We start from the raw sequence: 26716 nt of genomic DNA on the forward strand, positions 1-26716 counted from the left end.
CTACTTTCCAAGTTCTTTTGGGCAAATGCAAAGGCACTTTGCAAATGCTGACGCAAATGGGTGACGTATTCATGAGAGGAAGTAGCACTGGACAAGTTCACATCATTAGTCCTGTAAAGCAAATGAATTGGTAATATCATTTCCCTACCTATCATCATCTCAAAAGGTGACACTGCTGTAGACCGATGAGGTGTGGCACGTATGGCCATGAGGACCAATGGTAACTTCATGTCCCAATCCTTACCTGAAGATGACACAGACTTCTTCAGAATGGTGACGATGGTACGATTAGCTCTTTCCACTTGTCCTGAGGACTGCGGTCGGTAGGCAATGTGTAGTTTACGCTTCACTCCTAGCATCTTCCACATGTGTTGGATCACTTCGGCAGTAAACTGAGATCCTTGGTCTGAATCCACTCGCATTGGCAAGCCCCACTGGCTGAACACATGATTCAGTAGTAAAGTAGCCGTAGTCTCAGCGGTGCAATTGGGTGCAGGAAGGCACTCCACCCACTTGGTGAACATGCAAGTGACAGTAAGCATGTACTTGTTGCCTCGGGTGGATCGAACCACAGGTCCAACCCAATCAATCTGGATATCTGACCAGGGCATAGCAATACCCTTCTTCCTGAGGGGTGCCCGATGGGATGGTGAAGATGGCTGGAAACGACAACAGGTCAGACAACCTCGAGTATACAGCTTCACATCATGACGCATATGGGGCCAATAAGCCACTTGCTTCAAGGTCTCAGAGGTGATGCTTTCTCCTCTATGTCCTGCACATGGTTCATCATGAGCATGTTGCAACATGATGCCACGATACGTCTGAGGCACAACCCATTGCTCAATGCCATGCTTACTCGTCCGAATAAGCAGGTCCTGGCGGGTCTCAAACTTCTCTCTAGATGGACAGCACAGAGGCTCGATGACAAGATGGCGGCGATAATGGTTGTGTGATCCCGGAGCTCCTCAGAATCTTCTTTGTACGACCTTGAGAATTTCTCTCCCCGACGGTTTAGATGGGGAAAAGAAAGGGGAAAACGTTGGCACCTACCTCCGTGGCACCAACGTCGACACCAATCTCCAGGCAATCGACATTGGAGAACTTTGGTATCGGGATCCTTGGCGAGCTGACCTCTACTTCGACGGTCTCAACCCCTCCGGGAGATGAGTGCAGCGCTGAGGGGAGCGACGCTGAGTCCTCCCGTTCTCACCGTGCCTCCACAACCCGGAAGTGAATTGCTAGCGGTGGGGTCACTGCAGCTGGAAGCATGTGCTCCGTTGTCTGTGGTAGGAGGACCCACCGCTGGATTAACCTCGAGTTTAGAAACAGCAAAGTAGGGGCAGATGCAGGACGTTGCCCCTGTCACCCGAGGTTCGACTTCCGAGAAAAGTGGAGGAGGAAAAAGACCAGTATCAGTGACTATGGACAGTTTGTGGGATGCAATACAGGAGGTAAATGGAATGTTACTGCAGATGAATACTTCTATTATGGGCGAGATAGGTGAATTGAAACAGACTACTCAAGATCTATCTTCAAATGTTCAAGAACATAAGGAAAAGATTTCTCAGATGGAAAACGAGGTTAAACAACTAAAGAATTTAACTGTAACTTTGGTTAAGGAAAAAGAAATTCAGGAAAGAAAGTTAGAATATTTGGAAAATAATACTCGGAAGAATAACCTGAGGTTGTTGAATTTCCCCAAATCTCCTTTAATACCAGCAGGTGAAATGCTTAAAAAATATCTCGGTGAGGTATTGGGGATTCCGAAGGAGGGATTTCCCCCCATAACACGGCTCCAGTATATTACTGGAACTGTGAAATTATCGAAGGAGCAATCCCAGGTTACTGCAAGTTTGAACTTGACTGAATTTCTTGAGAACTCTCTGGAATGTATTACAGAGAGAACAACATTGCTTGTGACTTTTGCTCTTGAACTCAATAGACATAATATTCTTAGATTATATTTTCGCCATTTAAATGATTTATTTTTGGGGCAAAAAATACAGATTTTCCCCGACTTAGCTAGGAACACACAAAAGAGAAGAAAGGAATTTTTACTTTATAAATCTAGAGCTTTAAAACTGGGTGCTACTTTTTTGTTGAAGTTCCCATGCAAATGTCATATAACACTTGGTTTAAATAATTACATATTCTTTACCCCTCAAAAATTATTACAATTTATTTCATCTAAAGAAAATGTTCAAGTGCCTAATGTGTTGCCTCCCTAATTAAAGCGTTGTTACGTCAGCTGTAGATATCAGCTATGTCCCCACCGTTATAAATAATTGGCTTATTTTTATAGGCATGTTTTTCCTTTCAATTTCCTAGTATCTTGTCTCAACTTATTGGGGACTAATAATAATCTGATTATCTTAACTTGGAACCTAATTTGGTAATAAGTAATTTTGTTTTGCCTGTTAAGTTGTATTTCTGATATTTCCTGGTTTATGTCATGAGATGTAAATGTGAAAATTTATAAATAAAGAATTAAAAAAAAAAAACTTCTCTCTAGCTGTATAGAGTATCCTCAGTTCTTCAGTTTGACACTCCTCTTCTGTCAATGGATGTTCTTGCGGATTCTGGATGTACTCATAAAATCTTCCAACCACCGGATCTGATTTCTGAGCCGTGACAAGATCAAAGGATGGGACTTCACTGCTCCACTGGAACACTGGAGTCTCACAGAGCTGTTTAGTTTGCCATCGGGTGACAGCCTGAACTGCCAATGTATCAGGTTCTGAGATCCGCCATAGTTCTCCTGTGAGCGCACCTTCCTTCGCGAGTAGATCTGCCAGATCGTTCCCTATCTTGTCAGGACTATCAACCTTTGCATGACCCTTGACCTTCTTCCAATAGATAGTCATGTCATGGTCCCGCGCCAGTTGATCCAAAGCCAGAATCAAATTTCCATGATGTACTGGTTTTCCTTTAGAATTTAACATGTTGTGCTGCTTCCAATTGGGGAGATGAGAGACAAAGTTTTGTCTCACATAATCTGAATTGGTGCATATGACTAGTTTCCTAAGTCCTCTCTGAACTGCAGACTGTACTGCCACCAGGGCTACAACTATCTCAGCATACTGGTTTGTCTGAGAACCCAAGCTGTGCTTCAAAGTCTCTTCAGGGATGCCTGGATTCCATACCACTCCCACACCTGCAACCAACTCATGGTCTGTATCACGGCGGTAGGCACAACCATCCACATAGACCTTAGGCATGGTCTCACAGATCTTTTCATCATACAGATGATGTAGATGAGGTTCTTTCTCCTGTAGGGGAACATCTGTTTCAGAAGTACCTGCAAGGGAATCATGGCCTGCATAGTCATTCAGGTCCGCCATACCTTGGGCTACTACATTACGATGTTTCTGAGCATATCTTACCTCTAAAGGCCATCCTTGGAGAGCCAATGTCCAGGAGACTATCCTGCTGTTGGACACCCAACTGGATTTGATTCGGTCACTCCCCAGGAAACTGACAATCTGATGACACGTTTCCACGATTAGCTTCTCACCTTGGATGTAACTTCTGAAATGTTGCAGAGCCCATACAGTGGTCCACAAGGATTTCTCACAGTCTGAATATTTCTTTTCCACATCAGATAGGCCTTTGCTAGCATAGGCCACGACCCGCTTGTCGGAATCATATTTCTGATACAAGACCGCACTCATGGTGTGCTTGGAGTAACCCAGGTCAACGTAGAACTTACGACCCCCCCTCAGGGTACGCAAGGCATGGAAAGCGGCTAAGCTGATTCTTCAGCTCCTGCATAGCAGATTCCTGCTCGGGACCCCAAGACCAGGGCACATCTTTCTTCAATAACTTGACCAAGGGTCTGGTGATCTCTGCATACTCCTCTGTGAACTGTCTGGAGTAATTACATATTCCCAGGAAGGAACGAAGTTCTGTGAGATTGGTAGGTTGTTTCAGCTGTTGTAAGGCCTGTACTCACTTCTTCTGTTGCAGACCCTCCGCAGAAATTTCATACCCTAGGTAATTCAGCGATTTCCTGCACCATTGTCCTTTTGGCTAAAGTGAGTTTAGCTCCAGCATCTGTCAACTTTCTGAAAACATGCTCAATCTCTGCCACGTGATCTTGAAAGGTAGGGCTCTTGATCAGAATGTCATCCACGTAGACCACAGTTCCTCGAGCTTCAGCATCTGGAAGTGCCTTATGGAGGAAGATGTTGAACTCGGCAGGTGAATTGAGAAAACCAAAGGGAGTTCTGTTCCACGTATACTGTTTCTTCCCAAAAGTGAAGGCCAGTTTATACTGATCATGTGGATGTACAGGTACGGTCCAAAATCTTGATGCCAAGTCTAAGCTTGTGAAATACTTAGCCCCTTTAATTGTAGCAAGACTCTGATCCAGCGGAGCCATCGGCCACCTGGACAATGGCACACGCTTATTCAGCTGACGGTAGTCCAGTGCAATTCTCCAGCTGTTGTTCTTCTTCAGGCTGGGCCACAGAGGGGAGTTGTATGTGCTGTTACATTGCCTAATGATGCCCCTGGCCTCCAAAGTGTTGAGAATCTCTTACACGGATTCGTAGGAAGCTAATGGGATCTTGTACTGGTGCACAAAGACAGGCTTACTATTTGGGTCTGTAGGCACTCTGGTGACATGCAGGTCTGTACGGCCACAGTCATACGAGTCAACAGCAAAAAGTTCCTTGTATTTGTACAGCAACTCAGTCAACTGCATCTTCTCTGTGTCAGTAGTACATGCATCAGCCTGTTCCACTTGATCTCGCACTGTAGCATCAAATTCTGAGAAAGGCTGGTTGGATGGAATTTCCACTTGCTCCTCTATCTCCTCTTGCAGGGATGAAGTTTCCACAGAAGCCACCATTCCAGACTTCTGGGGTAGAGGCATCCTTCTGGACAAAATCAAGACGTCGTCTTCCAACTGCACCTGTGAATCCGTTGCATCATGTGGCCAGATGAACTCCACAGATATGAGGCCTTTGGGAGAAGTAAACAGACATTCAGTTGTCGTTCCCCCCCCCCCCCCCCCCCCCCCCCCCCCCGGGCAGGTGTTCCAAGCGGAGGGCAACCTGCCAATAATGGGCAAACTTACCTCGACATCAGGAAAAGACGCTCCCACCAAAAATCCAAAAGGGTCTCCTTTAGACACAACAACTTCCTCTGACTGCGGATTAGTGACCAACATGTAAAAAGGTGCATCCGTTATCTCCAAACATGGCAGAACACCGGTGGACAACCCTAGGTCACGAAAGTAAGAGTGAGGGTTGAAGAACACCACTTTATCCAACAGGCGCTGACCCTGCGCAAGGCGGAGCTTGATGGAAAAGTCCATCACTCTTGCCGGGATGGTCACCTCTTTATCACAGACTACTTCACAGACCTGGGGTATGGTTTGCCCAGACTTTAAGCTCACAGGCGTCGACTCAGATTCCACTGGGTTGCCGTCCAGTCTGCTCCACAGGACAAGATTCACCAAGTCCACATAAACTCCCAGTCGCACAAGGCAATCGGAGCCCAGATATAAGGGCTGTTGTAGGCCTTTGACAACAGAGAAGTGATGGGTGAACGACTTCTGTCCCACCATCAAAGGAAGACTGCACTTTCCCACTAGTGGCCTGGCACCTAGTCCAGGTACTTCTACCAAAATGGAAGAACACTTACTGAAGGGAAGTGGCACAGACTTGCGAAGACGGTAAAACAAGGTGTCACTGATGAAGGAGACGTTGCTTGGCAGCAGCAACGTGGACTGAAGTATTTGGATGTCAGTTATCTGGACAGGAACAGTGTAAGCATCACCCCTCTGTTGGATGTCTGTCAACCTACGAGGATGAGAAGGATCAGGACTGGGAATGGAAGCGAGAGTCTCTTGCGGCATGTCAGTAGCTTCATCAGGGGAGTTCTCCACCGTAGGCGAGGCATTCAGAATAATCTCCAGGTTGTCATCATTTAGAACCATATCAGCTATCCGATCTGTCTGGATGCGGATGACGTCACCACTCTGTTCGCCCCCCCCTGGTCCACCACGCAACTGGAGCTCCCAGGTGAACGGGTCAGCTGAGTTCTGGAACTTAATTCGACCTGGGGTATCCCGAAATCCCACGGAGCTGGAGCCGCTGACTCTGCTCATCTGCTGTACTTTCCCATTTGGAAGGGGCTCAGTGACTTGGGCCCAAATGACCTCATGGTGAAAATCCAAATCAGCCCACAATCTCTTCAGAAGATCAATTCCAATTAAGAATTCTTCGCCCACACAGGTAGTAATTATGGCAGGGTGTTTGATACTCATCTCACCGAGCTGTAAGGAAAGCCACACCTGACCTACAGTCCCAATGCTCTGTTTGCCATAAGCCTCCAGGGAGAATTTGCATGGGGTGACATGCAGCGTCTCCCCACCCCCCTTTAGAGATTCCTCTAGTTTTTGAAACAGGCCTTGGGTAATTAAGGTCACCTCCGAGGCTGTATCCAGGAGACCCAGACAGGAAAAGGTCTGATGAATCAACACATCCATGGTATATCTGGAACCTTTAGGAGTAAGTTTACCCATCAAGTACCTGGTTTCCTTAATAGAATCGCATAACAGAGGCCTTTCCTAGTCCGCGGGCTGGGCTTCAGCCTTGGGCAACGAGGGCTCCTCACTGACGGATGATAGAGCATCAACATGAACAGTGGGCATGTTGGCAGGTGACGCCGGAGCCAAGCCTAGTCATGCTGTTTCTACTTCTGCAGACTCCGAGTGTTCCGAGATTTCAACGGACTTGACACTGGGCCCGGTCTGAGTGGTTGGACCGGGGACCTGGTCCTTGTTCCCTGGGTAAGGGTTTCCTCTCTTATGAGAAGATGAGGGATATTGCGAGGCTCCAGCATTTGAACCCTGCTGTTTAGCCCTCAGTGCTTTTATTTGGCCTTCTAGGGCTCTAATCTTCTCCTCAGGATCGGGACTCTGATGCTTAGCTATCGTTTGATCAAGCTGTGCCTGCAAGTTCCTGATCTTCTCCTGAGCCCACTGTCTCTGAATATGACGCCTCCTCCGAAAATGGGGTTGATCCTCGTGAGCAGTAGGAGGCGCTGTGTCCCTCGGCTGGTGTGGTTGGTTACTGCCGCCACGGGACTGGGCAGGTGGGTTTGCCACCTTGTTTTCCAGAGAAAGTGTGGCGGTAACAGCACAAACACTGGGTTGGGCCCCCGGGCTGCGGTTCTTTGATGCGGGTCTGGGTGTCGCCCCCGTGGGTGCGACACATATCAAAAACCTCCTCTGCCCGCTTCAACAGAACAGCAAAAGGTTCTTTCTTGTAACCTGCTAAAGACACTTTCACGTGGTTGGGCAGGCCTTTCACGAAAAGGGTCCTAAAATCTCCAAATTCAAGGTCTTTGGTATCTGGGTCCGCCCCCCCCTCTTCGTAAAATACCTCCTTCAGGCGATAGGCCCATTCATGTGGACTCTCATTTGGGCCACAGCACATATTATATGCTGCCCTCTTGGCCTCTGTGGGATCCGCGAACTGTCCATACCGCTTCTTCAGGGCCTGTTCCACCGTGGATAGATCATTTTGCTCGGCTAAAATAGCTTTTAAATATGTTTGGCACTCAGCCGCAAACGTCCACTTCAGTAGAGCTCTTTTATCTGATTCGGCATGAACCTGTAATTCTTCAAAAAGGTCACGCACTCTATCCAGGTGAGCGTGTATGGTAACCCCTGAAGACTCTTTAAAAGGTACAATCATAGAGCGAAGTGTTCTCATTGTTTGGTTGTGCTGATCTCTAGATAAAGGAGTAACTTTGGGTGTTTGGGTGTAATACCGCTGCTCACCAGCAGGAGAAGAGAACAGTGGTGTGGGTATGCTGCTGTGTCCTTCCTGGGCGGGGCACAGGCCCACTGGTACTGGTAACATCATCATGCGGGGCAGAGGACTGTGACCCTTCCTGGGAGGAGCCTCTATGCACTTGTAGCAGGGCCCTCAGGTGCAGTAAGCTGCAACCTTCCTGGACGGGACCCAGGCCCAAGGGCACCAGCGTCCCCGTCAGGCAGGACAGAGAGCTGAGGCCTTCGTGGGCAGAGCATATGTGTAATTGTACCAGTGTTCTCATCGGGTGCAGTGTACTGTGACCTTCCTGGGCATGGCACAGATGCAGCTGTACTGTAGCCATCATTAGGTGGTACAGTATCCTGTGACCGGACAGGGCGGAGTCTGTGCTCCGGCATACTGTCAAAGGCTTCAGGGGTTAGGGAACTGTACCGGGGAGGATCTGTGGAGGGATTTCTGGGACTTACATAAACACTGTTAAGTTCCCGCACAGGGCTAGAGGGCCTATCCGCATCCCCAGTCTCTCCCCCCCCCCATCACTATCTATGGGCAGTGACTCAGGGTCATCACATATATTTCACACTTCCCTACGCACGGCATCTAAATCTTCTTTGCATCACTTTAATGTCTGCACGCAAGAATCTTTCTCTTGTATTGCCTGGTCCAACAGCTGCGAGAGAGATTTATTCTCTTCCCACATTTCATTCCGCTCCTCTTTGGCACTGTACCATGCCTCTTGAGCAAAGCTGCACCTCTCCTGTTCTTGCTGCAACTCTCGCCGCAGAGCAGACATAGCACCCTCAGATCTATCTCTCACTTCTTGCTGGAACGATTGTAATCTAACAACTTCTTGACACCTTAAATCAAGAGTCTCTTCAACGTCAGCTAGCTGCTGCGTTTTAGACCCCAAAACAGCATCTTTCTGCCTTAGCTCACACTGGAGGGAACGGACTTGTTTTTCACACTGGGATTTCAGATCTTCTAGAGCTGCACATTTATCTCTAAGTACAGGGCAATTAACACATATTAGCTGACCTTGGGTACTGCTCTACTCCCTATCTCCTACAGCAGTCACCTGAGCCAGTCTGTCTGCCCACGAACGCTGCAATTCAGCTTTTTCTGTGGTCAGAGCAGTCACTGTTTCCTGCGATCGCTGCAGGGCTACCTGTAGCGAGGAACAGTTATTCATAGCATTTTCTTTGGTAGCTAGCAGGGTGCAAACTAATTCTGCTAGATCTGTTAGAGTAAGCTTAGCTTTGCCTTGCACAATATTGGTCAAAACTGAGGTATATGCTGCTTGGCTATCACCAGATTCTTTTCTAAATAAGGCAAGCAACGCCTCAGTGGAGTAGTTCTTCTGTGATTTGCTCTGGGCAGCGTTAATAAGAATCTCAAAAACATTCAACTCTAGTTTAGTGAGCGAAGTAGTGTGTGACGTCATCGTGGCTGGCTGAGCTGACTGCAATAAAGTCTCGCTGCTATCTCTAAGCCGTAAATCTTAACTAGCAGCTTTACTGTTCAGCTACCAGATCCTCCCCCCTTTGCAGTTCTCTGAGAAATACTTTTAACAGCACAGTTCAGTACAACAGAGAGCAAGGAATCAGTGAAGCAGTACGAAATAATTACAGAAGGCAAATATCCCCAGCCTGTCAGTTCTCGCTCACTGAAGACACACAAACCGGAATACTTTCTCAACTTTATCAGATCCCGGACGACGCCCCCATTATCTGTAGGATAAATCACAGATAAGAAATTACCTGTGTCCAGGTTCCCCAAGCAGAACTATCTGCAAGCAAATAATCCTGAATTAGGTCTAGGGGTGGGAACCTTGGAACCTAGCCAAATACTTCCGTTAGAAAGAACTGTAGCTGAGAATGCAGGCTGATATATATATATTAGATTTATTATGATATCAGGTAAGAAAATATCGCTAAGGTATACAAAATAGAACTCTGCAAAGCTTTGGCTGAATACAAAATTACTGGCTGATAAAAATTACACTCATACGTCACACTACTAAACACTAATTCTTACTGGTTACCAGATAAAATTACACCACTGATCAGTCACACTATGTTACGAGGTAGTACAGTTATTAGCAGCTTCTCCTGATCACAAGTATGACGGCCCCAGCCTTCTGCTCAGGTAAATACCACTAACTAGCCCACGACTGATAGGAAATAGATCACCATGAGGGGCATAATTGAACGAAAACGCCTATCTCCATGGGCGTTTATCTCCGAGAACGGGTCAGTGAAGGGGCGGACCGAACCGTATTTTTGAAAAAAAATAGACGCCCATGTTTTATTCAACAATGTGTGAGCTGGGCGTTTTTGTTTTTCAGCGATAATAGAAAATGAAAGCGCCCAGCTCAAAAACGAATAAATCCAAGACATTTATTCGTGGGAGGGGCCAGGATTCGTAGTGCACTGGTCTCCCTCACATGCCAGGACATCAACCGGGCACCCTAGGGGGCACTTTTACAAAAACAAAAAAAAAGGTCAAAGAGCTCCCAGGTGCATAGCACCCTTCCCTTGTGTGTTGAGCCCCCCAAATCCCCCTCAAAACCCACTGCCCACAAGTCTACACCATTACTATAGCCCTAAGGGGTGAAGGGGGGCACCTACATGTGGGTACAGTGGGTTTGGGGGGGTTGGACGACTAATAAGCATTAAGCAGCACAATTGTAACAGGTAGGGGGGGATGGGCCTGGGTCCACCTGCCTGAAGTCCACTGCACCCCCTAACAACTCCTCCAGTGACCTGCATACTGCTGCCAGGGAGCTGGGTATGACATTTGAGGGTGAAAATAAAAATGTGTGAAACATCATTTTTTTGTGGTGGGAGGGGGTTAGGTACCACTGGGGGAGTCAGGGGAGGTCATCCCCGATTCCCTCCAGTGGTCATCTGGTCATTTAGGGCACTTTTTGGGGCCTTATTCGTGAAAAAACAGGGTCCAGGAAAAGTGTCCTAAATTCTAGCTAAAAACGCATACTTTCTTCCCATTATCGCTGAAATGCGCCCAGCTTTGTTCGGCAGATAACCACGCCCCAGTTCCGCCTTCGCCACACCTCTGACACGCCCCCATAAACTTTGTCCGCATCCGCGACGGAGTGCAGTTGAAAACGCCCAAAAATCGGCTTTCGATTATACCGCTTTATTCGTTTTTGTGAGATAAACGTCCATCTCCCGATTTAGGTCGGAACTTGGGCGTTTTTCTCGTTCGATTATAAGCTGGCATGTCTCTCACCAAGCTGACCTTCATGGCAGTCTCTCGGGATTTGCACAGGATACTCCTCAGACTCAAGCTGGATTCACAGCGAGTCTCAGTCGCAGCTGGAAGGGAACTCTGCAGCAGATAAGAAGGGCACAGGTCACTCCGTGCTGATACAGCTGAACCACGATACTTTCCTCCAGATACACAGTTCATCAGTTGGTGGACCTTATTAGGTCTCACTGGTCTTTTTTTTACCTCCACCTTCTTCCAAGGCTTCTTACTAACCCCTCTCTTGTTCCCCCTCTTCCCAGTACCCTGATGCACAGGTGACCAGCCGGGACCAATCTGGATCTTCCTCGGTTCATTGCGTGGCAAGAACAGTTCGTTGTTCTTGACCTTCAAGTTGTTACATTTTGGTATGCATTTTCTGTTTCTCACCCGCCTTGCTGGAAGCCAGCCTCTCAGGGAGATAAGGGGGCCTGCTTTTCCCACAGCATGTCCTTGGTGTTGAGCTTCTGCTGTAATTGTCCACAAGCTGCAAAGCTGTTTCTTGCTGACACAGAGATGTGCGGGTCAGAGTTTACAGCCTCCATTTTGCTGTCATAGGATTATACAGGCCAAGGCCCGCAAGGTGAGACACAGGGAAATACTCCTACAATCTATATGTTGGGCATTAAATGTCTGAAACTCCCCCAATTTTTGGGTTAAATTGGTTTTGAAATCATCATTATGTAAAGTAGGGAACCTCCAGCCTGTTGAAATGCTATATTTATTTATTTATTGCATTTGTATTCCGCATTTTCCCACCATATAGCATGTTCAATGTGGCTTACATATTTCTAAAAAGGCGGTTACAAAATTTAGATTTGTAGAAGTCTAGTACATAATACAGAAGTACAAGAAACACTTAGGTTGATATATTAGCATATTGTGAGAGAGGTTAATATTATTGTTTTCCATTTTTGAACTTTTTGTGATGTATGGTGGTGTGGAATTAGGCAGATCCATGGGGGAAAGACTTCTTGAAAAGATGTGTTTTTAGTTTTTTTCTGAATTGTAGGTAGTTTTCTGTGAGTTTCATGTCTTTGGGTAGTGAGTTCCAAAGTTGTGTATGTGAAAATTTGTATTTTATACCTTTGCAATTGGGGTAGTGAAGGGTTAGGTAGGTTCCTGCTGTTCTAGTCACGTTTCTTATTGGTAGATCGATAAGTACCATCATGTAATCTGGTGCGAGTCCGTAGATGATTCTGTGAACTATTGTGCATATTTTGAAAGTTATGCAAGCATTAATAGGAAGCCAATGTAAGCTTCTTAGGAGGGGTTTTGCGCTTTTGAAGCGTGTTTTTCTGAAGATGAGTCTGGCAGCCGTGTTTTGTGCTGTCTGTAGTTTTCTTTTGATTTGATCTTTGCAGCCTACGTAAATACTATTGCAGTAGTCTACATGGGTTAGCACCATGGTTTGGATCATGTTGCGGAATGAATCCCAGGGAAAGTAAGGTTTTATACGTTTGAGCTTCCACATAGTGTGGAACATTTTCTTGGACGTGTTCTTCGCTTGGCTTTCTAGCATTAGGTTGTGGTCAGTTGGTTATAACTAAAAGATTTTCAAGTGGTCTGAGATTTGGAGGGATAAAACCTGTGTGTTAATTACCAAGGGGGGAACATTATTGTATTGGGATGAGAGAATGAGACATTAGGTTTTATCTCTATTGAGTTTTAACTTGAATGCCGATGCCCAGAATTCCATGATGGTCATGCTGTTTATTATTTCCTTGGTAAGTTCTGTGGGGTTCTGTTTGAAGGGAATATAGATGGTGATGTCATCTGCATAGAGAAATGGATTGAGGCCTTGTTTGGATAGAGATTTAGCCAGTGGTGTCATCATTAGGTTGAATAATATAGGTGAGAGCAGTGATCCTTGTGGTACTCCACATTCTGCTTTCCAAGGTGGAGATATATCTGAGTTTGATTTGACTTGGTGTGTTCTGGATGTCAGAAATTCCTTGATCCAGGAGAGTACTTTTCCTGTAATTCCTATCTTGTCGAGGATTCTCAGTAGTAGTATGTGGTGGTCGACTATATCAAATGCACTTGATAGATCAAATTGGAGTTGGAGGATGTTTTTACCCCTTGCTATTTCCTGTTTGAATCTGGTCAGGAGTGTGGTTACTATTGTTTCTCTACTGTGGTGAGGTCTGAAGCCAGATTGAGATTCATATAGTATATTGAAATCAGTGAGGTATTCTGTTAGTTGTTTGGCGACTATGCCTTCTGTCAGTTTGGTTGTTAGGGGTATGGATGCTATCGGTCTGTAATTTGAGGTGTCTTCTGCTTTTTTGGGGGGGTGTCTCTTGGGATGGGAGTTAGTAGGATATTTCCTCTGTCCTGTGGGAATAGGCCTTTTTTTGAATAGATTATTATTATTATTAGCATTTGTATAGCGCTACCAGAACGCACGCAGCGCTGAGCACCTGACACAGAAAGACAGTCCCTGCTCCATAGAGCTTACAATCTAAAAATACAGCCAAACAAGACAATTAAGGGTGAGGGAAGTACTGGGTGAGAAGGAACAAGGGGAGGGCAATTGAGTAGAGGCTAGGAGCCAAAAGCAGTGGTGAAAAGGTGGGTTTTCAGCATAGATTTGAAGACAGGTAAAGATGGATCAAGACATACAGGCTCAGGAAGTCTATTCCAGGCATAAGGTGCCACGATGCCGCAAGGGAAAAGGAATGTAGCCTGGAGTTAGCAGTGGAGGAGAAGGGGGACGACAAGAGAGATTTGTCCAGTGAGCGGAGTTCACGGGGAGGAATGTAAGGAGAGATGAGAGTGGAGAGGTAATGGGGGGCAGCAGAATGGATGCATTTAAAGGTCAGTAAGAGAAGTTTGAACTGTATGCGGAAGCGGACAGGGAGCCAGTGAAGTGACTTGAGGAGTTGGATAAGGTGGTCTGTGAGTTCTGTGACGTATTGATTAGGGGGGGGAGTTCATTATATAGTTGGGGCAGGTGTCTAGTTGACAATGGGCGGAGGAGAATTTTCTGAGTGCGTGAGCTATTATTTCGGTGCTTAGATGAGTGAAGTTATTCCAAATACGGTCTGCCGGGTATTCCCTTGGGTTCGGATCTAGTTCGTTTATGAAGGTTTCTGGATTAATATTTCCCTGATGCAGATTCTTACGTATATTGGTAATTTTTTCTTCAAAGTATTTGGCAAGTTTGTCTGCATGTGGGAGGTTTGCATTCGGTGTAGTTAACCGTTTTGGTGTTAAGTAAGTTGTTTATTAGTTTGTATAATTTCTTTGTGTCTTTGTAATCTGTGCCTATTTGTTCTCTGTAGAAGTTTTTTTTTTTATTGTCTTATTTTATATTTGTGTTTTGTTTGACTTTCTTTCCAGGCCTTTAATAATTGTTTGTTTTAGTTTTTTTTTTCCAGTTTCGTTCTGATTTTCTAGTTTGCGTTTTTAGAATTTTTAGTTCTTCATTAAACCAGAGTATTTTATTGCGTTTTTGTGCTAATTTTGTACGTATGGGCGCTATTTTGTTGAGGATTTTGTTGCATCGTTTGTCCTAAACAGTGAAGAAGTCAGTTGAATCGTTCTTTGGTGCCCATTGTTATCGTATATTTTACCTCTTGTTTTATATAAACTTCCTGAGCCTGTACGTCTAGCTCCATCTCTACCTGTTTTCAAATCTATGTTGAAAACCCACCTTTTCACCACTGCTTTTGGCTCCTAGCTACTACTCAATTGCCTCCCCTTGTTCCTTCTCACCCAGTACTCCCTCACCCTTAATTGTCTTGTCTATCTATTATTTTTAGATTGTAAGCTCTATTGAGCAGGGACTGTCTCTCTATGTCAGGTGTTCAGCGTTGCGTGCGTCTGGTAGCGCTATACAAATGTTAATATATAAGGCCCGTTGGTGCGTTTGGGGGAGACCTTTCTTCTTCCAGCATAAGGACATAGTTAATTTAAAGTGGTCGGACCAAAGTACGCTTTTCCATTGCTGTTCCATTACTGGAAAGGTTCTGCCACTGGATTGTTTGTATGTTAATAGATCCAGTGCATGACCTTTTATATGTGTGGGGTTGACTTGTGGCCAGTGGGAGTCCCACATTTGTAAGAACTCTTTGCATTCTAGTGTGTCATTTGAGGTTGTGTCCTCTAGGTGAAGGTTTATATCTCCTATTATTATTACGTTAGGATTTGCGAGGCATGTGTTTGTTATAAAGTCCATGAGAGTTGGTTGGGCCTCTTTCCAATTTCCTGGTGGTTGATATAATATGATGCAAGTCAGGTGAGCTGGGAGGGATTTGTTTTGTAACTTGATTGCAGCGATTTCAAGTTTATTTATTTATTTGTTAGTGTATTTATACCCCACATTATCCCCACAATCAAGCAGGCTCAATGTGGCTTACATTAGCCAGAGAGAGAACTCTGGGCGATATCAGATACAAATGAGAATAATAGAGTAGTATGGCAAGAAAGAAAGAATACGTGACATATAACAATACAGAAGAATTGGACTAAACAGGATCCACATATGCCATCTGGCATAGGCCGGAGTCCTACAGTGTTCTCGGTGAAAATGCTTTGGTAAACAGATGGCGTTTTCAGTACCTTGCGAAAGGTAAGGTAGTCTCCCAGACTGGTGATGTCTTTAGGAAGTGCATTCCATAGTTGCGCGCTGAGGAAGGGAAAGCTTGACGCCTGAATAGATCCATGCTTACAGCCTTTCCAAGTTGTGTATTAATGGATTCCGCAATGGGTTCTGAAATGAATTCGTCTTTGTAGATTAGGTCTATGCCTCCTCCTCTTTTACCTGTTCTGGTCCAATGGTTGATTTTGTATCTTGGAGGGCAGATGTCAAGGATTATGGGGTCATCTTGGTTATGAATCCAAGTTTCACTGATGAATATTAGGTCAAGGTTGTCCTGAGTAATCCAGTCTGTTAAGGTTTTTGTTTTATTACTGATCTAGCGTTTATATATCCTATTGGGATTTGTTTAAAGGTTTCGTCTAAGGCGGGTATTAATTTAATATTTATTAGTTGACGTGTGCTCGATGTGTTGGGTGTCTGTGGGTTCTTTTCTCCTGTTTTCTGTTTTTGTTTGTGTGATGATGATTTTCCATGATAAGGTCTGGTTTCAATCTGATGACAGTAGTTTAATCTGTTCGTCCTATGTTTCCCACTTCAGCTCCTTGTGACCTTGGGCAAGTCACTTAACCCTCCATTGCCCCAGGTACCAAAACTTAGATTGTGAGCCCTCTAGGGACAGAGAAACTACCTGCATATAATATGTACAGTGCTGCGTACATTTAGTAGCACTATAGAAATGATTAGTAGTAGTAGTTCGGAGTGTTTTATGGGGATGATATTCTGTTCTTCTTGGGATAGGGCATCTATTGTATGTACTAGGGCCAGGATGTGTAATCCTAGGGTTAGTTTTGTATGGTTAATTCTTAAAAAAAAATTTTTTTAATGAATTCTGATTTATGGCCGGTTCCGGTCTACGATACTGAGGTTAGGAGAGAGGTAGGATAATCTCCGGCTCCTTTTTTGTTTGCAGTACTGTTTAAGTTTAAAGATTAGATCTTGCCTGCATTGTTTGCTTGCAGTACTTTTTGCTTGCCTTTTTGTTTGCCTTTTGTTTGTTTTTTGCTTGTAGCACTGTTTAGGTTAAAGATTAGATCTGTTTCTCTGGCTGCAGCCTTCTGTGTTGCTGGTAGTGCCGAATTTGGGGTGATGGCTTCTAGTTGTCGTATACACGCAGTGGTTTCTATATTATTTCCAGTTAGCTCCTACTTGTTTGTTGTATGTCCTGCAGATGCTTGATCGTTGGTCTGCGTTGATGCTGGTTTTTCTTGTCAGAGGCCTGGAGGGGTCGGTTGCTGTTTGTTCTGTGGTGCTGAGAGATGAGGCCAGCTGGTCCTCCTCTTTAATGGCTTCTGCTGCTGTTCATTCCGAGCTCGTCCCGCTGCTGTCCCTCAATCCATTATAGGGGAAGTGTAGAAAAGTGGTGCGAGGATGGTTTGAGCTCCATTGATAGTGGTCTTGGTGGTCGTACATCCCGTGTTCACTCAGGAGTTCTTCTCATGTGGAGTCCCCACTGTGCTCCCTGGGGTACTCAGCTCAGTATGAGCTGGAGGCCGTGTCTGGTAGGCCCATGGACCCAATCCAGCAGTTCCTAAGTTCTGTGAGAGTGGTGGATTACGGTCTGGTGGTGTTGCTACTCGGAGCTCCCAGTTTCATATGTTGAGGGGCACGGTCCAGTAGTTCCAAGACCGTGATCTGGTGGTTCCCAGTGTCTGATTTAGATAGGCTGCTTTCTCCTGTCTTGAGTGCTGGAAACTGCTCTCCCACTGTACAAAGGAGCAGATAGAGGACTTGGAGCAGGTGAAGAACTCAGGAAGCAGCACACATTTAAATAATACAGTTAGTGATGTCACCCACCAGTATCTGGTTCACAGAGGTCGCTTTCTCCCTGTTCTGAGTGCTGGAAACTGCTCTCCCAGTGTACAAAGGTATAGACAGAGAATTTGGAGCAGGTGAAGAACTCAGGAAGCAGCACACATTATATTGAACAGGAGCCTCCAAGTCTATCCATATGGAAGAATGGTCAGAGACCACCTCTGTGTCCGTAACAGAGGAAAATTAATTGCTAGAAGGTAGAATGTAATCTAGTCTTGAAAGTGAGGCGTGAGACCAAGAACGATGCATGTTACATAGTAAATGATGGCTGATAAGACCAGTCTGCCCAACAAGATAAACTCATTTTATATGGAATGTGATACTTTATATGTATACTCGAGTTTGATTTGTCTTTGCCATTCTCAGAGCACAGACCCAGCACTGTTGTTGTACTAAAAGTTCTGAAGCTAACATCAAAACCCCTTAAAATTTACACTCCATCCCATCCATATCTATTCAATTACAATCAGGACGTAGACCTGGTTTTGCTTCCCAATTACCGGCGTTGTCACCTAATCTCCGCTAACATTCTGTGGATCCATTCCTTCTAAACAGACAGAATTCCTTTGTGTTTAACCCACACATGTTTGAATTCCATTATCATTTTCATCTCCACCACCTCCCGCAGGAGGGCATTCCATTTATCTACCACCCTTTCCGTGAAAAAACTCTTCCTGACATTACTTCTGAGTCTGCCCCCCTTCAACCTCCATTCATGTCCTCTAGTTCTACTGCCTTCCCTTCTCCAGAAAAGGTTTGTTTGTGGATTAATACCTCTCAAATATTTGAACATCTGTATCATGTCACCTCTGTTTCTGCTTTCCTCCAAGGTATACATGTTCAGGTCAGCAAGTCTCTCGTATGGTTCGCAATGCAAATCCCATACTTTTTTGTAGCTTTTCTTTGCAGTGCTTCCAGTCTTTTTACATCTTTAGCAAGATATGTCCTCCAAAACTGAACACAGTACTCATTAGCCCATTCTCTCTCTCTTCTCTCACCCAATGCAGCATTACCCTGTTCTCTCTCTCTCTTCTCACTTCATGGAGCATTACCCTGTTCTCTCTCTGTGTATCTCGTCTCATCCCATGCGGCATTACCCTATTCTCTCTCTCTATCTCTTCTCACCCCATGCGGCATAACCGTGTTCTCTCTCTCTCTCTTCTCACCACATGCAGTGTTACCCTGTTATCCTTCTTGCGTTGTTACTTCTCAACCCATACAGCACTAATCTGTTCCAGGGCCACCGAGAGGGGAGGTGGGGGGGGGGGGGGGGACAAAATTCCCCCTGGCCTGTCCTCCAAGGTGGGCCTAGCACCGGGGTTTGTCTCTCTCCTGCTGCTGACAGGACCCAGGTCCCAACAGGAGCAGAAGAGAGACAAACCCTGGCGCCGGGCTCCTCTTAGAGGCTGGGGAGGAGCAGAGACAGTTGGATTCGGGGCCCCTGGTTTGGCTGGTTGGAGTCCCGAAGCCCCGCAAGCAGAAGCCTTCCCTTCCGCTCATGTCGCACATGCTCAGTTTTGATGAAACTGAGCATGCGCCACTTGAGGAGAAGCAGCTGCACTGGGCTGGCAATGTGTCGGAGAACAGAGCTGGAGGGAAGGCTTCTGCTGGTGGGGCTTGGGTACTCCCGCCAGCTTAAGGTATGTGGAGTTGCGGCATCCTGGGATAGGGTGGTGTCCTGGGGAGGGGAGAGACAGCAGTGGCGGGCCTGGCTCAGGCTCTTGGTGGCCCTGCTCTGTTCTTTGTCTCTCTCTCTGTTCTCACAGCGGCCCTGCTCTGTTCTTTGTCTCTCTCTCTCTCTCTCTCTCTCTTTCTTCTCACCCCATGCAACATTACCCTGTTCTCTCTCTCTCTTTCTCTCTCTTCTCACTCCATGCATCATTACCCTAACGATTAAAGCAGCAGGCTGAGAACAGGGGACCCTAGTTCAAATCCCACAGCAGCTTCTTATAATCTTGCCAAGTTAACTAAGTGTCCATTGTTTCCAGTACAAACTTTGTTCTCTTTTATACAGCTGCGCTAGCAATTCCTGTGCAGTAAAAGAGAAAAGAAAGACCATTTAGTTCCTATGTGCTTCCTCTCATTTATCGCACGGGAATCGCTAGTGCAGCTTTGTGAAAGATGCCCTTAGGTTGTGAGCCCTCCAGGAACAGAAAATATCGGCTGTACTTGCATTGTGCAATGCTTTGATGGCTTACAGGATATAAATAAGAAATTAAAATACATTTTAGTACCATGAAAGTCCTTAGTTCCTGAAGCTGTCACAGAGCCCAGCATCCCTTGCCAGTTTAGTATTCGAGGGGACAGCAATAATTGGGGGATTAAGGGGTAATTTCCCTTAATCCCTCCAAAGGAGTACTGCTCAATTGGAGCACCTTTCTGTAACCTAGACTTTCTGGGTACCAGATCAAAATACCAATGTCCATCTTTTTGTATTTTAATTTCCCTTCCCCCTAGAGTGGAGTAGTAGCCTAATGGTTTGTGAGAACCTGGAAAATTGTGTTCAGTTTCCATTGCAACTCCTTGTGACCCTGAGCAAGTCACTTAACCCTCCATTGCCCCAGATACAAAAACTTAGATTGCAAGACCACTATTGGTAGAGAAAGTACCGACATATAATATGTGTAAAACTGCTTTGGTTGTAGCACAGAAAGGTGGCACATCAAATTCTTGACCCTTCTGAAATCAGAGTTGGATATCCGTATTTCAGCTTCTCCTTAGTACCTTCCAAAACACATCTAGACGATGCCCTCTTGCTATAAGGACATACTGGTGTTTTAGATGTCCATATCTTAGCTTTATAAAATCGGGATTTGGACATTCATGCGATATGTCTAAAACATCAGTAGAGCTTCTAAAGTAAGGGCGAAAGTCTTCCTAATTATTAAAGTTTTAATGCAACACTACATCTCTTCATAGTTTAAAGTAATTGTATACTTTTTTTTTAGACTTACTGAAACATGATGGTGAACAGGACAGTAGCTTAGTCATCTAATGACTTGTGTGGGGGGGGGGGGGGGAGGATTATAAAATGTCTTGTTTAATTTTCCTGCTTTTTTCTGTTTGTTTTTCTTTAAGGCAGTGAAAGGTTTTTACTAATGTCCCTTGTATTCTGTTCCCCCCCCCCCCCCAGCTGCCTCTGTTTAGAGGCAGGTTGGGTGCAGCCAAATGCATTAAGAGTTGTATCTCTGATGCAGTCATCCAATAGAACATTGTTACAGTATGTTAAGTTTGTTGTAGATTTGTGCTACTGATGTTTCACTGTGAATTTGGTTAATAAAACTTATGTTTAAATTCTAGCTACGTATGGGTATTTCCTGTCTCTGCTGTTATTTTGGATTTGTTATTGTGTGTGTGGGGGGGGGGGAGGGGGGGTTGCCTTCTTTTCTACTTCTTATTTAAAATGCCTTGATGGTTTAATTCAAAAGGCAGTCAAGCAAATTCAATATGTTTAAACTAATTTTGCTCCATTGCAGATGAAAATACACTCTCCCTCACCACATAAACAGGTTCCTTCAAAGTGTAATGACTACTTCTTCAATTACTTCACACTTGGTGTGGTAAGTTGCAGTAATGTATTTTGACTTTAGTTACATTCATTCACAGTTATACTCTGTTCAGTATAAATAAATACCCAGAAATACGCTTGACCTTTGGAAAATTAACTATGGATAGTAGTATTTTGAACTTTTTCTGGCCCACGTTGTCTACCAAATCAGCCAGCCAAAATTTTCTATATAATACCACTAGTCTGAGTAGAGAGTTCCTTCCTCTTATGGTGGTGAAATCTGTTTCCCCTTACACTGACAGTGATGTCCTTTGATGTGCATCTGATTAACTGATGTATTGAGGGGAAATAGGGCAGCCATCTGTTGCCTATTCTGGAAATCAGAAGTCAGTTGGCACCCTACCATTGAAGCCCCAAAGTCTACAGCCAAAAGACATTAAAAACAAACAAAAAAATTAATTAAATAAGGTTAGCTTTGCATATAACAAATGCAGTTGGCTGCTCAGGGATCTGTGATCTTATGATGTTTGTTTTCTCTGTGTATTATTCTCTATCCTTTCACACCTGGCAGATATCTTTTTTGACAGAAGTGATTTTGCACTCTGTTGCATTTGTGATGGTTGCTTAGATATGTAACGTTATTTAATTTTTTGAACTTCACATTGCAAGTAGGGGTATCAAATAGTAATGCTAATCTACTTTTCTAAATGCATGACAATTTAAAGTATTTCACAAATGTGCTGATATAGAAAACCATGAAATTCTTTTTGTAAAAACCATCATCACATGAACAAAAAAATGCAATGAAGAAAAAAAATCCAAAATTTTGGCATTTGGCCTTTTTTTGTCAATTCTTTGGCCAAAGAATTGGCAAGATTCCCTTTTCACAACTAGTAAACATTCAGCAACAAGGCAACTTCATACAAAGTAGTGTTCTACTAATGTATTTTCCTAAAAAGACTTCACAGGCCAGTTTTCACATTTTTACAAATTATATCTGCACATCAGTGGGATATAGTTGGCTTCTTTTCAGACTTTTCTGCATTAACTTGCATATGTTTGCCGTGGAGCTCATTGGATTTCGTAGCAAACTTTTACAAAAATGGATTGCTAAACAGCAGGTTTGAGTGTTTCTATGTCTCTTGCTAAACCGCAGGAAATCTCTAAAGTTTAATATGTCCAGTGCTTTTTTTGGGGGGGGAAAAAAAGGTGCCGGTACTCATTGTGGGCGGGGTCACCACATATGACTGCACCCCTATTATAGCCACACCCACATTAGCCAAACCCCTTATGCCAGCCATGGCGCATATAAACAGACATCATTGAAAATATTATACTAGTATAGGAGAAAAAAAATAACGTGATTTTTTTTCCATTATAAATCATTTCTATAAGCTGTTACAGCTCCAGTATACCCAGTGCAAAATAAGACAGCAGATGTAAATTCTCAAATTGGACATATTCCAGACACTAAAATGAAAATAAAATGATTTTTTCTACCTTTGTTGTCTGGTGACTTTATTTTTCTGATCATGCTGGCCCAGTGTATGATTCTGCTGCTATCTGTCCTCTTAACTCCGTTTCCAGGGCTTCCTTTCCATTTATTTCTTTACTTTCCGCCTTTCTTCTTCATTTCTTTCCCTACATCCGTAAGTAAAAGCTGGGGGTCCTCTGCAGACTTGACTGTGTCCAGTGGATCCTGCTTCTGGTTATTTTCTTCATCCATGTGCAGTTTTTCTCCTCTCTTCCTTTTCCCTCATCTCATCTCCTTCCTCACTCTTCTCTCCCCTCCATCCATGTCCAGCATTTCTTCTCTCTCCCTTCCCTCTCCTCCATCCACCCATGTCCAGCAGCCCTCCTCCCCCCTGCCCTCCCCTCCATCTACCCCCTGCCCTCCCCTCCATCCACCCATGTCCAGCAACCCTCCTCTCCCCCTGCCCTCCCCTCCATCCACCCATGTCCAGCAACCCTCCTCTCCCCTGCCCTCCCCTCCATCCACCCATGTCCACCGACTCTATTCTCTCCCCTCCCCTCCATCCACCCCTGTCCACCGACTGTCTTCTCTCCCCTGCCCTCCCCTCCATCCACCCACCCATGTCCACCGACTCTCTTCTCTCCATTGGCCCCCCTCCAGCCACTATGTCCAGTGACTCTCCTCTCTCCCCAGCCACCCATACCCAGCGATTCTCCTCTGCCTCCCTCCAGCCCCCCCTACCCAGCGATTCTCCTTGCTCTCCTGCCCCCCTTCCTCCAGCCACCCAGGTTGTCCAGTGGATTCTTCGGGGCAGGCAGGAAAGATCCACAGTCTTTCCTGCCTACTGCCGGTGCTGACTCTCCCGCGGCGCTACTGCATCGCTCTTCAAAATGGCCGCCAAGACTTACAAGGGCGGCCTCCAAGACTTCAGCACAAGTCTCGCGAGGCTGCCGCTGGAAGTCTCGGCGGCCATTTTTAAAGAGCGATGCAGTAGCGCCACGGGAGAGTCAGCGCCGGCAGCGGGCAGGCAAGACTGGGGATCTTTCCTGCCTGCCCTGAAGAATCCACTGGACAACCTGGGTGGCTGGAAGAGGGCGGGCAGGGGAGCGAGGAGAATCGCTGGGGAGGGGTGGCAGGAGAGCAAGGAGAATTGCTGGGGAGGGGGGGCTGGAGGGGGCTCCAGCACACCACCGGACCTCACAAAAAAGGTGCCGCTCCGCTGTACCGGCGCAAAAAAAGCACTGAATATGTCAGTTTCAAAGGAAGGTGAATATATTTGAAGGGAATTTACTGAGGCATGTTAGTAAGTTCAGTTAGCCTGTATAATAATTATAGATTCCTTAATGTTGAAGGATTCAGTATAGAAAGAGCTGTAAAATTTGAGAGATTCACTTATAGTTCCTGAGCACCTTGTTTCTTGATTTTTGCTGGTGTTTCTTAACAGCTTTAGTTATGGTATGATGTTACACCCTTTGTGTATGATTGTTTATTTATGAACAAAGTTGCTGATCTTCTGTAGAATGTTTTTCATAAACCTATTATTTGTATACAGTCTTTCCAGTTTTAGCCCAAGGAAGTTGGTTAAAATTTTTTGCAGCAGTCTGGATCTCTCTGGCCTTTTGGAAGATTCTCATGGAGAGAAATCTAGTTGTGTTCTCTTCTGATAGAGATCATATTCTGAAATACCTATTTTTTTTGGACAAAAGATCTGGATTTTTTCCTGATCTCTCAAGGCCTCTCAGGAGCAGTGGAAAAGTGGAAAAAGTTTATTGCTATGCACCAAGAATATTTTGGTTCTAGGCACTTATTTTTATTTACAGTCTCCGTACAAATGTGTAATTAGATATTACAATGTACAGTATGTCTTCTATGAATTTATGCACCTTTGTAAATAGTGGAATTTGCACACATTTACCCTCCCACACTTTTTATTTCTGTTGCACAGAATTTGGTATGGGACTCGGAAGCAGCAATATCAGTTTGGAATCATGGAGGATGATAGAGAAGGGATAGATAGGATCAGCCTGTATGAGCTTCAAGGGCTGAGAAGGAATATGGCCAGAAAGAAAAAGCCTAGTTTCACAGACAACTGTTACTGCATTGTCCCACATAAATTTGGTTAGTGAAGGAGACTGATAACGGCCAAGCTTGGGGAAGCGAGAAGCTGGGAGGTTGAACCTAAAGCAGTAACATAAAAAATGGAAGATAAAGACATTTCACTTTTCAAGTTTCTTATACTGCCATTAATTACTTTAAGCAATTTACATATGATTAAGATGGTAGCGGAGTAGGAGAAGAGATACAAAAGGAAGCCTAGGGTACAATAAAAATTGCACACAGAAATAAATTTAAGTTTATAGTGTATTAAAACTTGCCATACCACCCAAGCTGACTCAGAACTGAGCGGTTTACAATTTAAAAACATGGACAGCAAGGAAAGGTACTACATCAATTCGATAGGAAAGGAGGTTGGTCACTCAAACCAGGTCAAACACAACAGGGCCAAGGTAACAAAAGGGGAGGGGGGGGGGAAGAAAAAAAAAAATACAGGTAGGCAATAAAGGGGGAGGGAGAGTATGAGAGGGCACAGTAACATTGACACAAAACTTCTCCATGTTCATTCTAATAAGGAAGCCTGTTTGAAAAACAATGTTTCTGTGCTGTTTTGAATTTAAGATCCTTACACTAACATTTAAAGCCATTAACAAAGGCAAATCTGATTACCTGGCCCCTCTTACAATCCTCTATACCCTCACCCGTTGCCTTTGCTCGCTGAATCATCACAGGCTTGTCTTTCCTCCCCCCTCACTTGCTAAATGAGAATCAACTCGTAAGTGTGCTTTCTTGAGGACAAGCAAGCATGATATTCTCACATGTGGGTGATGTCATCCATGGAGCCTAGTGTGGACACTGCCATAATACACTGTCACTTTAAAATGTGGAGGTAGTACTCCCACCCAGTGCATATTTTCTAGTGAAAAAGGTGCCAGTACTCAAATGCCAGGCCACCCTTCAGGGGGTGGGGTGATCACTAAGGGACCCACCCTACAATAGCCAGGCCCCCTGCAACCAGTCACAGAATCTATGACAAGGCAGAATTGGTGTGTAGAGCTTGAGCTCTTTCATTAAAACTTGGGGACCATGGGTCAATTTTAGCAAACAATAAAAAAGGTGCCGGTACTCAGTACCCCCAAATACCCCCTCAAAAAAAGCCCTGCTCCCACCATTCATGCACGGGTGTCTTCCTTCCTGATGCTCAAGCGTGGGAACAGCAGTCCAGCGTTTTCAGCAGAGCAGAGAGGTTGGATTTCTAATCTCTTCTCAGCACGTCAAACTTTTCCTTTTTGGTGCCTTCCCTTTTTCAAGATATTTTCTCTCATATTTTACTTTTTTCTTTATTTTATTCAATTTATTGATTTTACAAATTATTTTTCATTTTTCTCTTATCAGCCTTTTGAGGCCTCTGAGTCCTTCCTTTGACCAGGAAGCATCGATCATTATCAGATATGCAACTACTTGAGCACCCCAAGCCATTGAGCCTTTTGACCTTGCATTGATTGTTTTTCCCTCCATGTCACATAGGGTGCCATTTCAGGCACAGACCCCCATAACTGGTATGTTCAATGCTTGGGTCCAGAGCACCAAGGCATACAATGTGGCCGCTGCGCATGCAAGCAAGGACGCTTAAATCCTGTAGAGTTCAGCATGAAAAACGTTTTGATTCGTCATCGAGCATGGCAAGAGATTCGGCACTAGACGTGGAACCTCCATTGACATCGGGTGCACTGACGCAACATCAAAAATGTCTGACAGACTCAGTAATGTGACTGCATAAAGACTCTAGGGCCTCTTTGTCGGTTCCATGTGCATCAAGGGACCTGCAGCATGAAAAACCTTACAAGCATCAGCATCGTTCTTCCTTCAGGCACTCTGCCAACACCTCCCCTGCATTGACATCCTCGATACATGGGAAGTGTTCATGCTGCAGTGACCACTCTCCTTCTCTACAACTTCTATCTCATCAAGAGACGAGGTCCTCGAGATCTCCTACACCTGCACAGGCTATAACTCATACTGCCTCCACACTGCTATCTCAGCCGATTCCGAAACCTAATCTACAGGAGGAAATCTGGGCTATGCTCAAGGAAGAACTCTCAGGGCTACTGCATATGCAGTCTATTCAGGCTTACAGGGTTCTTGTACCAGCCTCTGCCCAGCCCGTAGAGATTCCACACACCGGCTTGGCATTGACTGTTTGC

At 45.0% G+C, this 26716-nt stretch overlaps 1 protein-coding gene across 4 annotated transcripts in view; it reads left to right on the top strand.

The window, feature by feature from the left end:
- The window catches only part of C5H16orf70 (chromosome 5 C16orf70 homolog), a 1028424-nt gene that overhangs the window by 569143 nt on the left and 432565 nt on the right, over window positions 1–26716 (top strand). For all 4 annotated transcript variants that reach the window (XM_030203715.1, XM_030203714.1, XM_030203713.1 and 1 more), the window contains one exon: window positions 20952–21035. In XM_030203715.1, coding sequence (XP_030059575.1) covers window positions 20952–21035 — 84 coding nt within the window. The remainder of the gene's footprint in view (window positions 1–20951; window positions 21036–26716) is intronic.

Source organism: Microcaecilia unicolor, chromosome 5 (genome assembly GCF_901765095.1).
Source record: "Microcaecilia unicolor chromosome 5, aMicUni1.1, whole genome shotgun sequence".
Classification (NCBI taxonomy): Eukaryota; Metazoa; Chordata; class Amphibia; order Gymnophiona; family Siphonopidae; genus Microcaecilia; species Microcaecilia unicolor.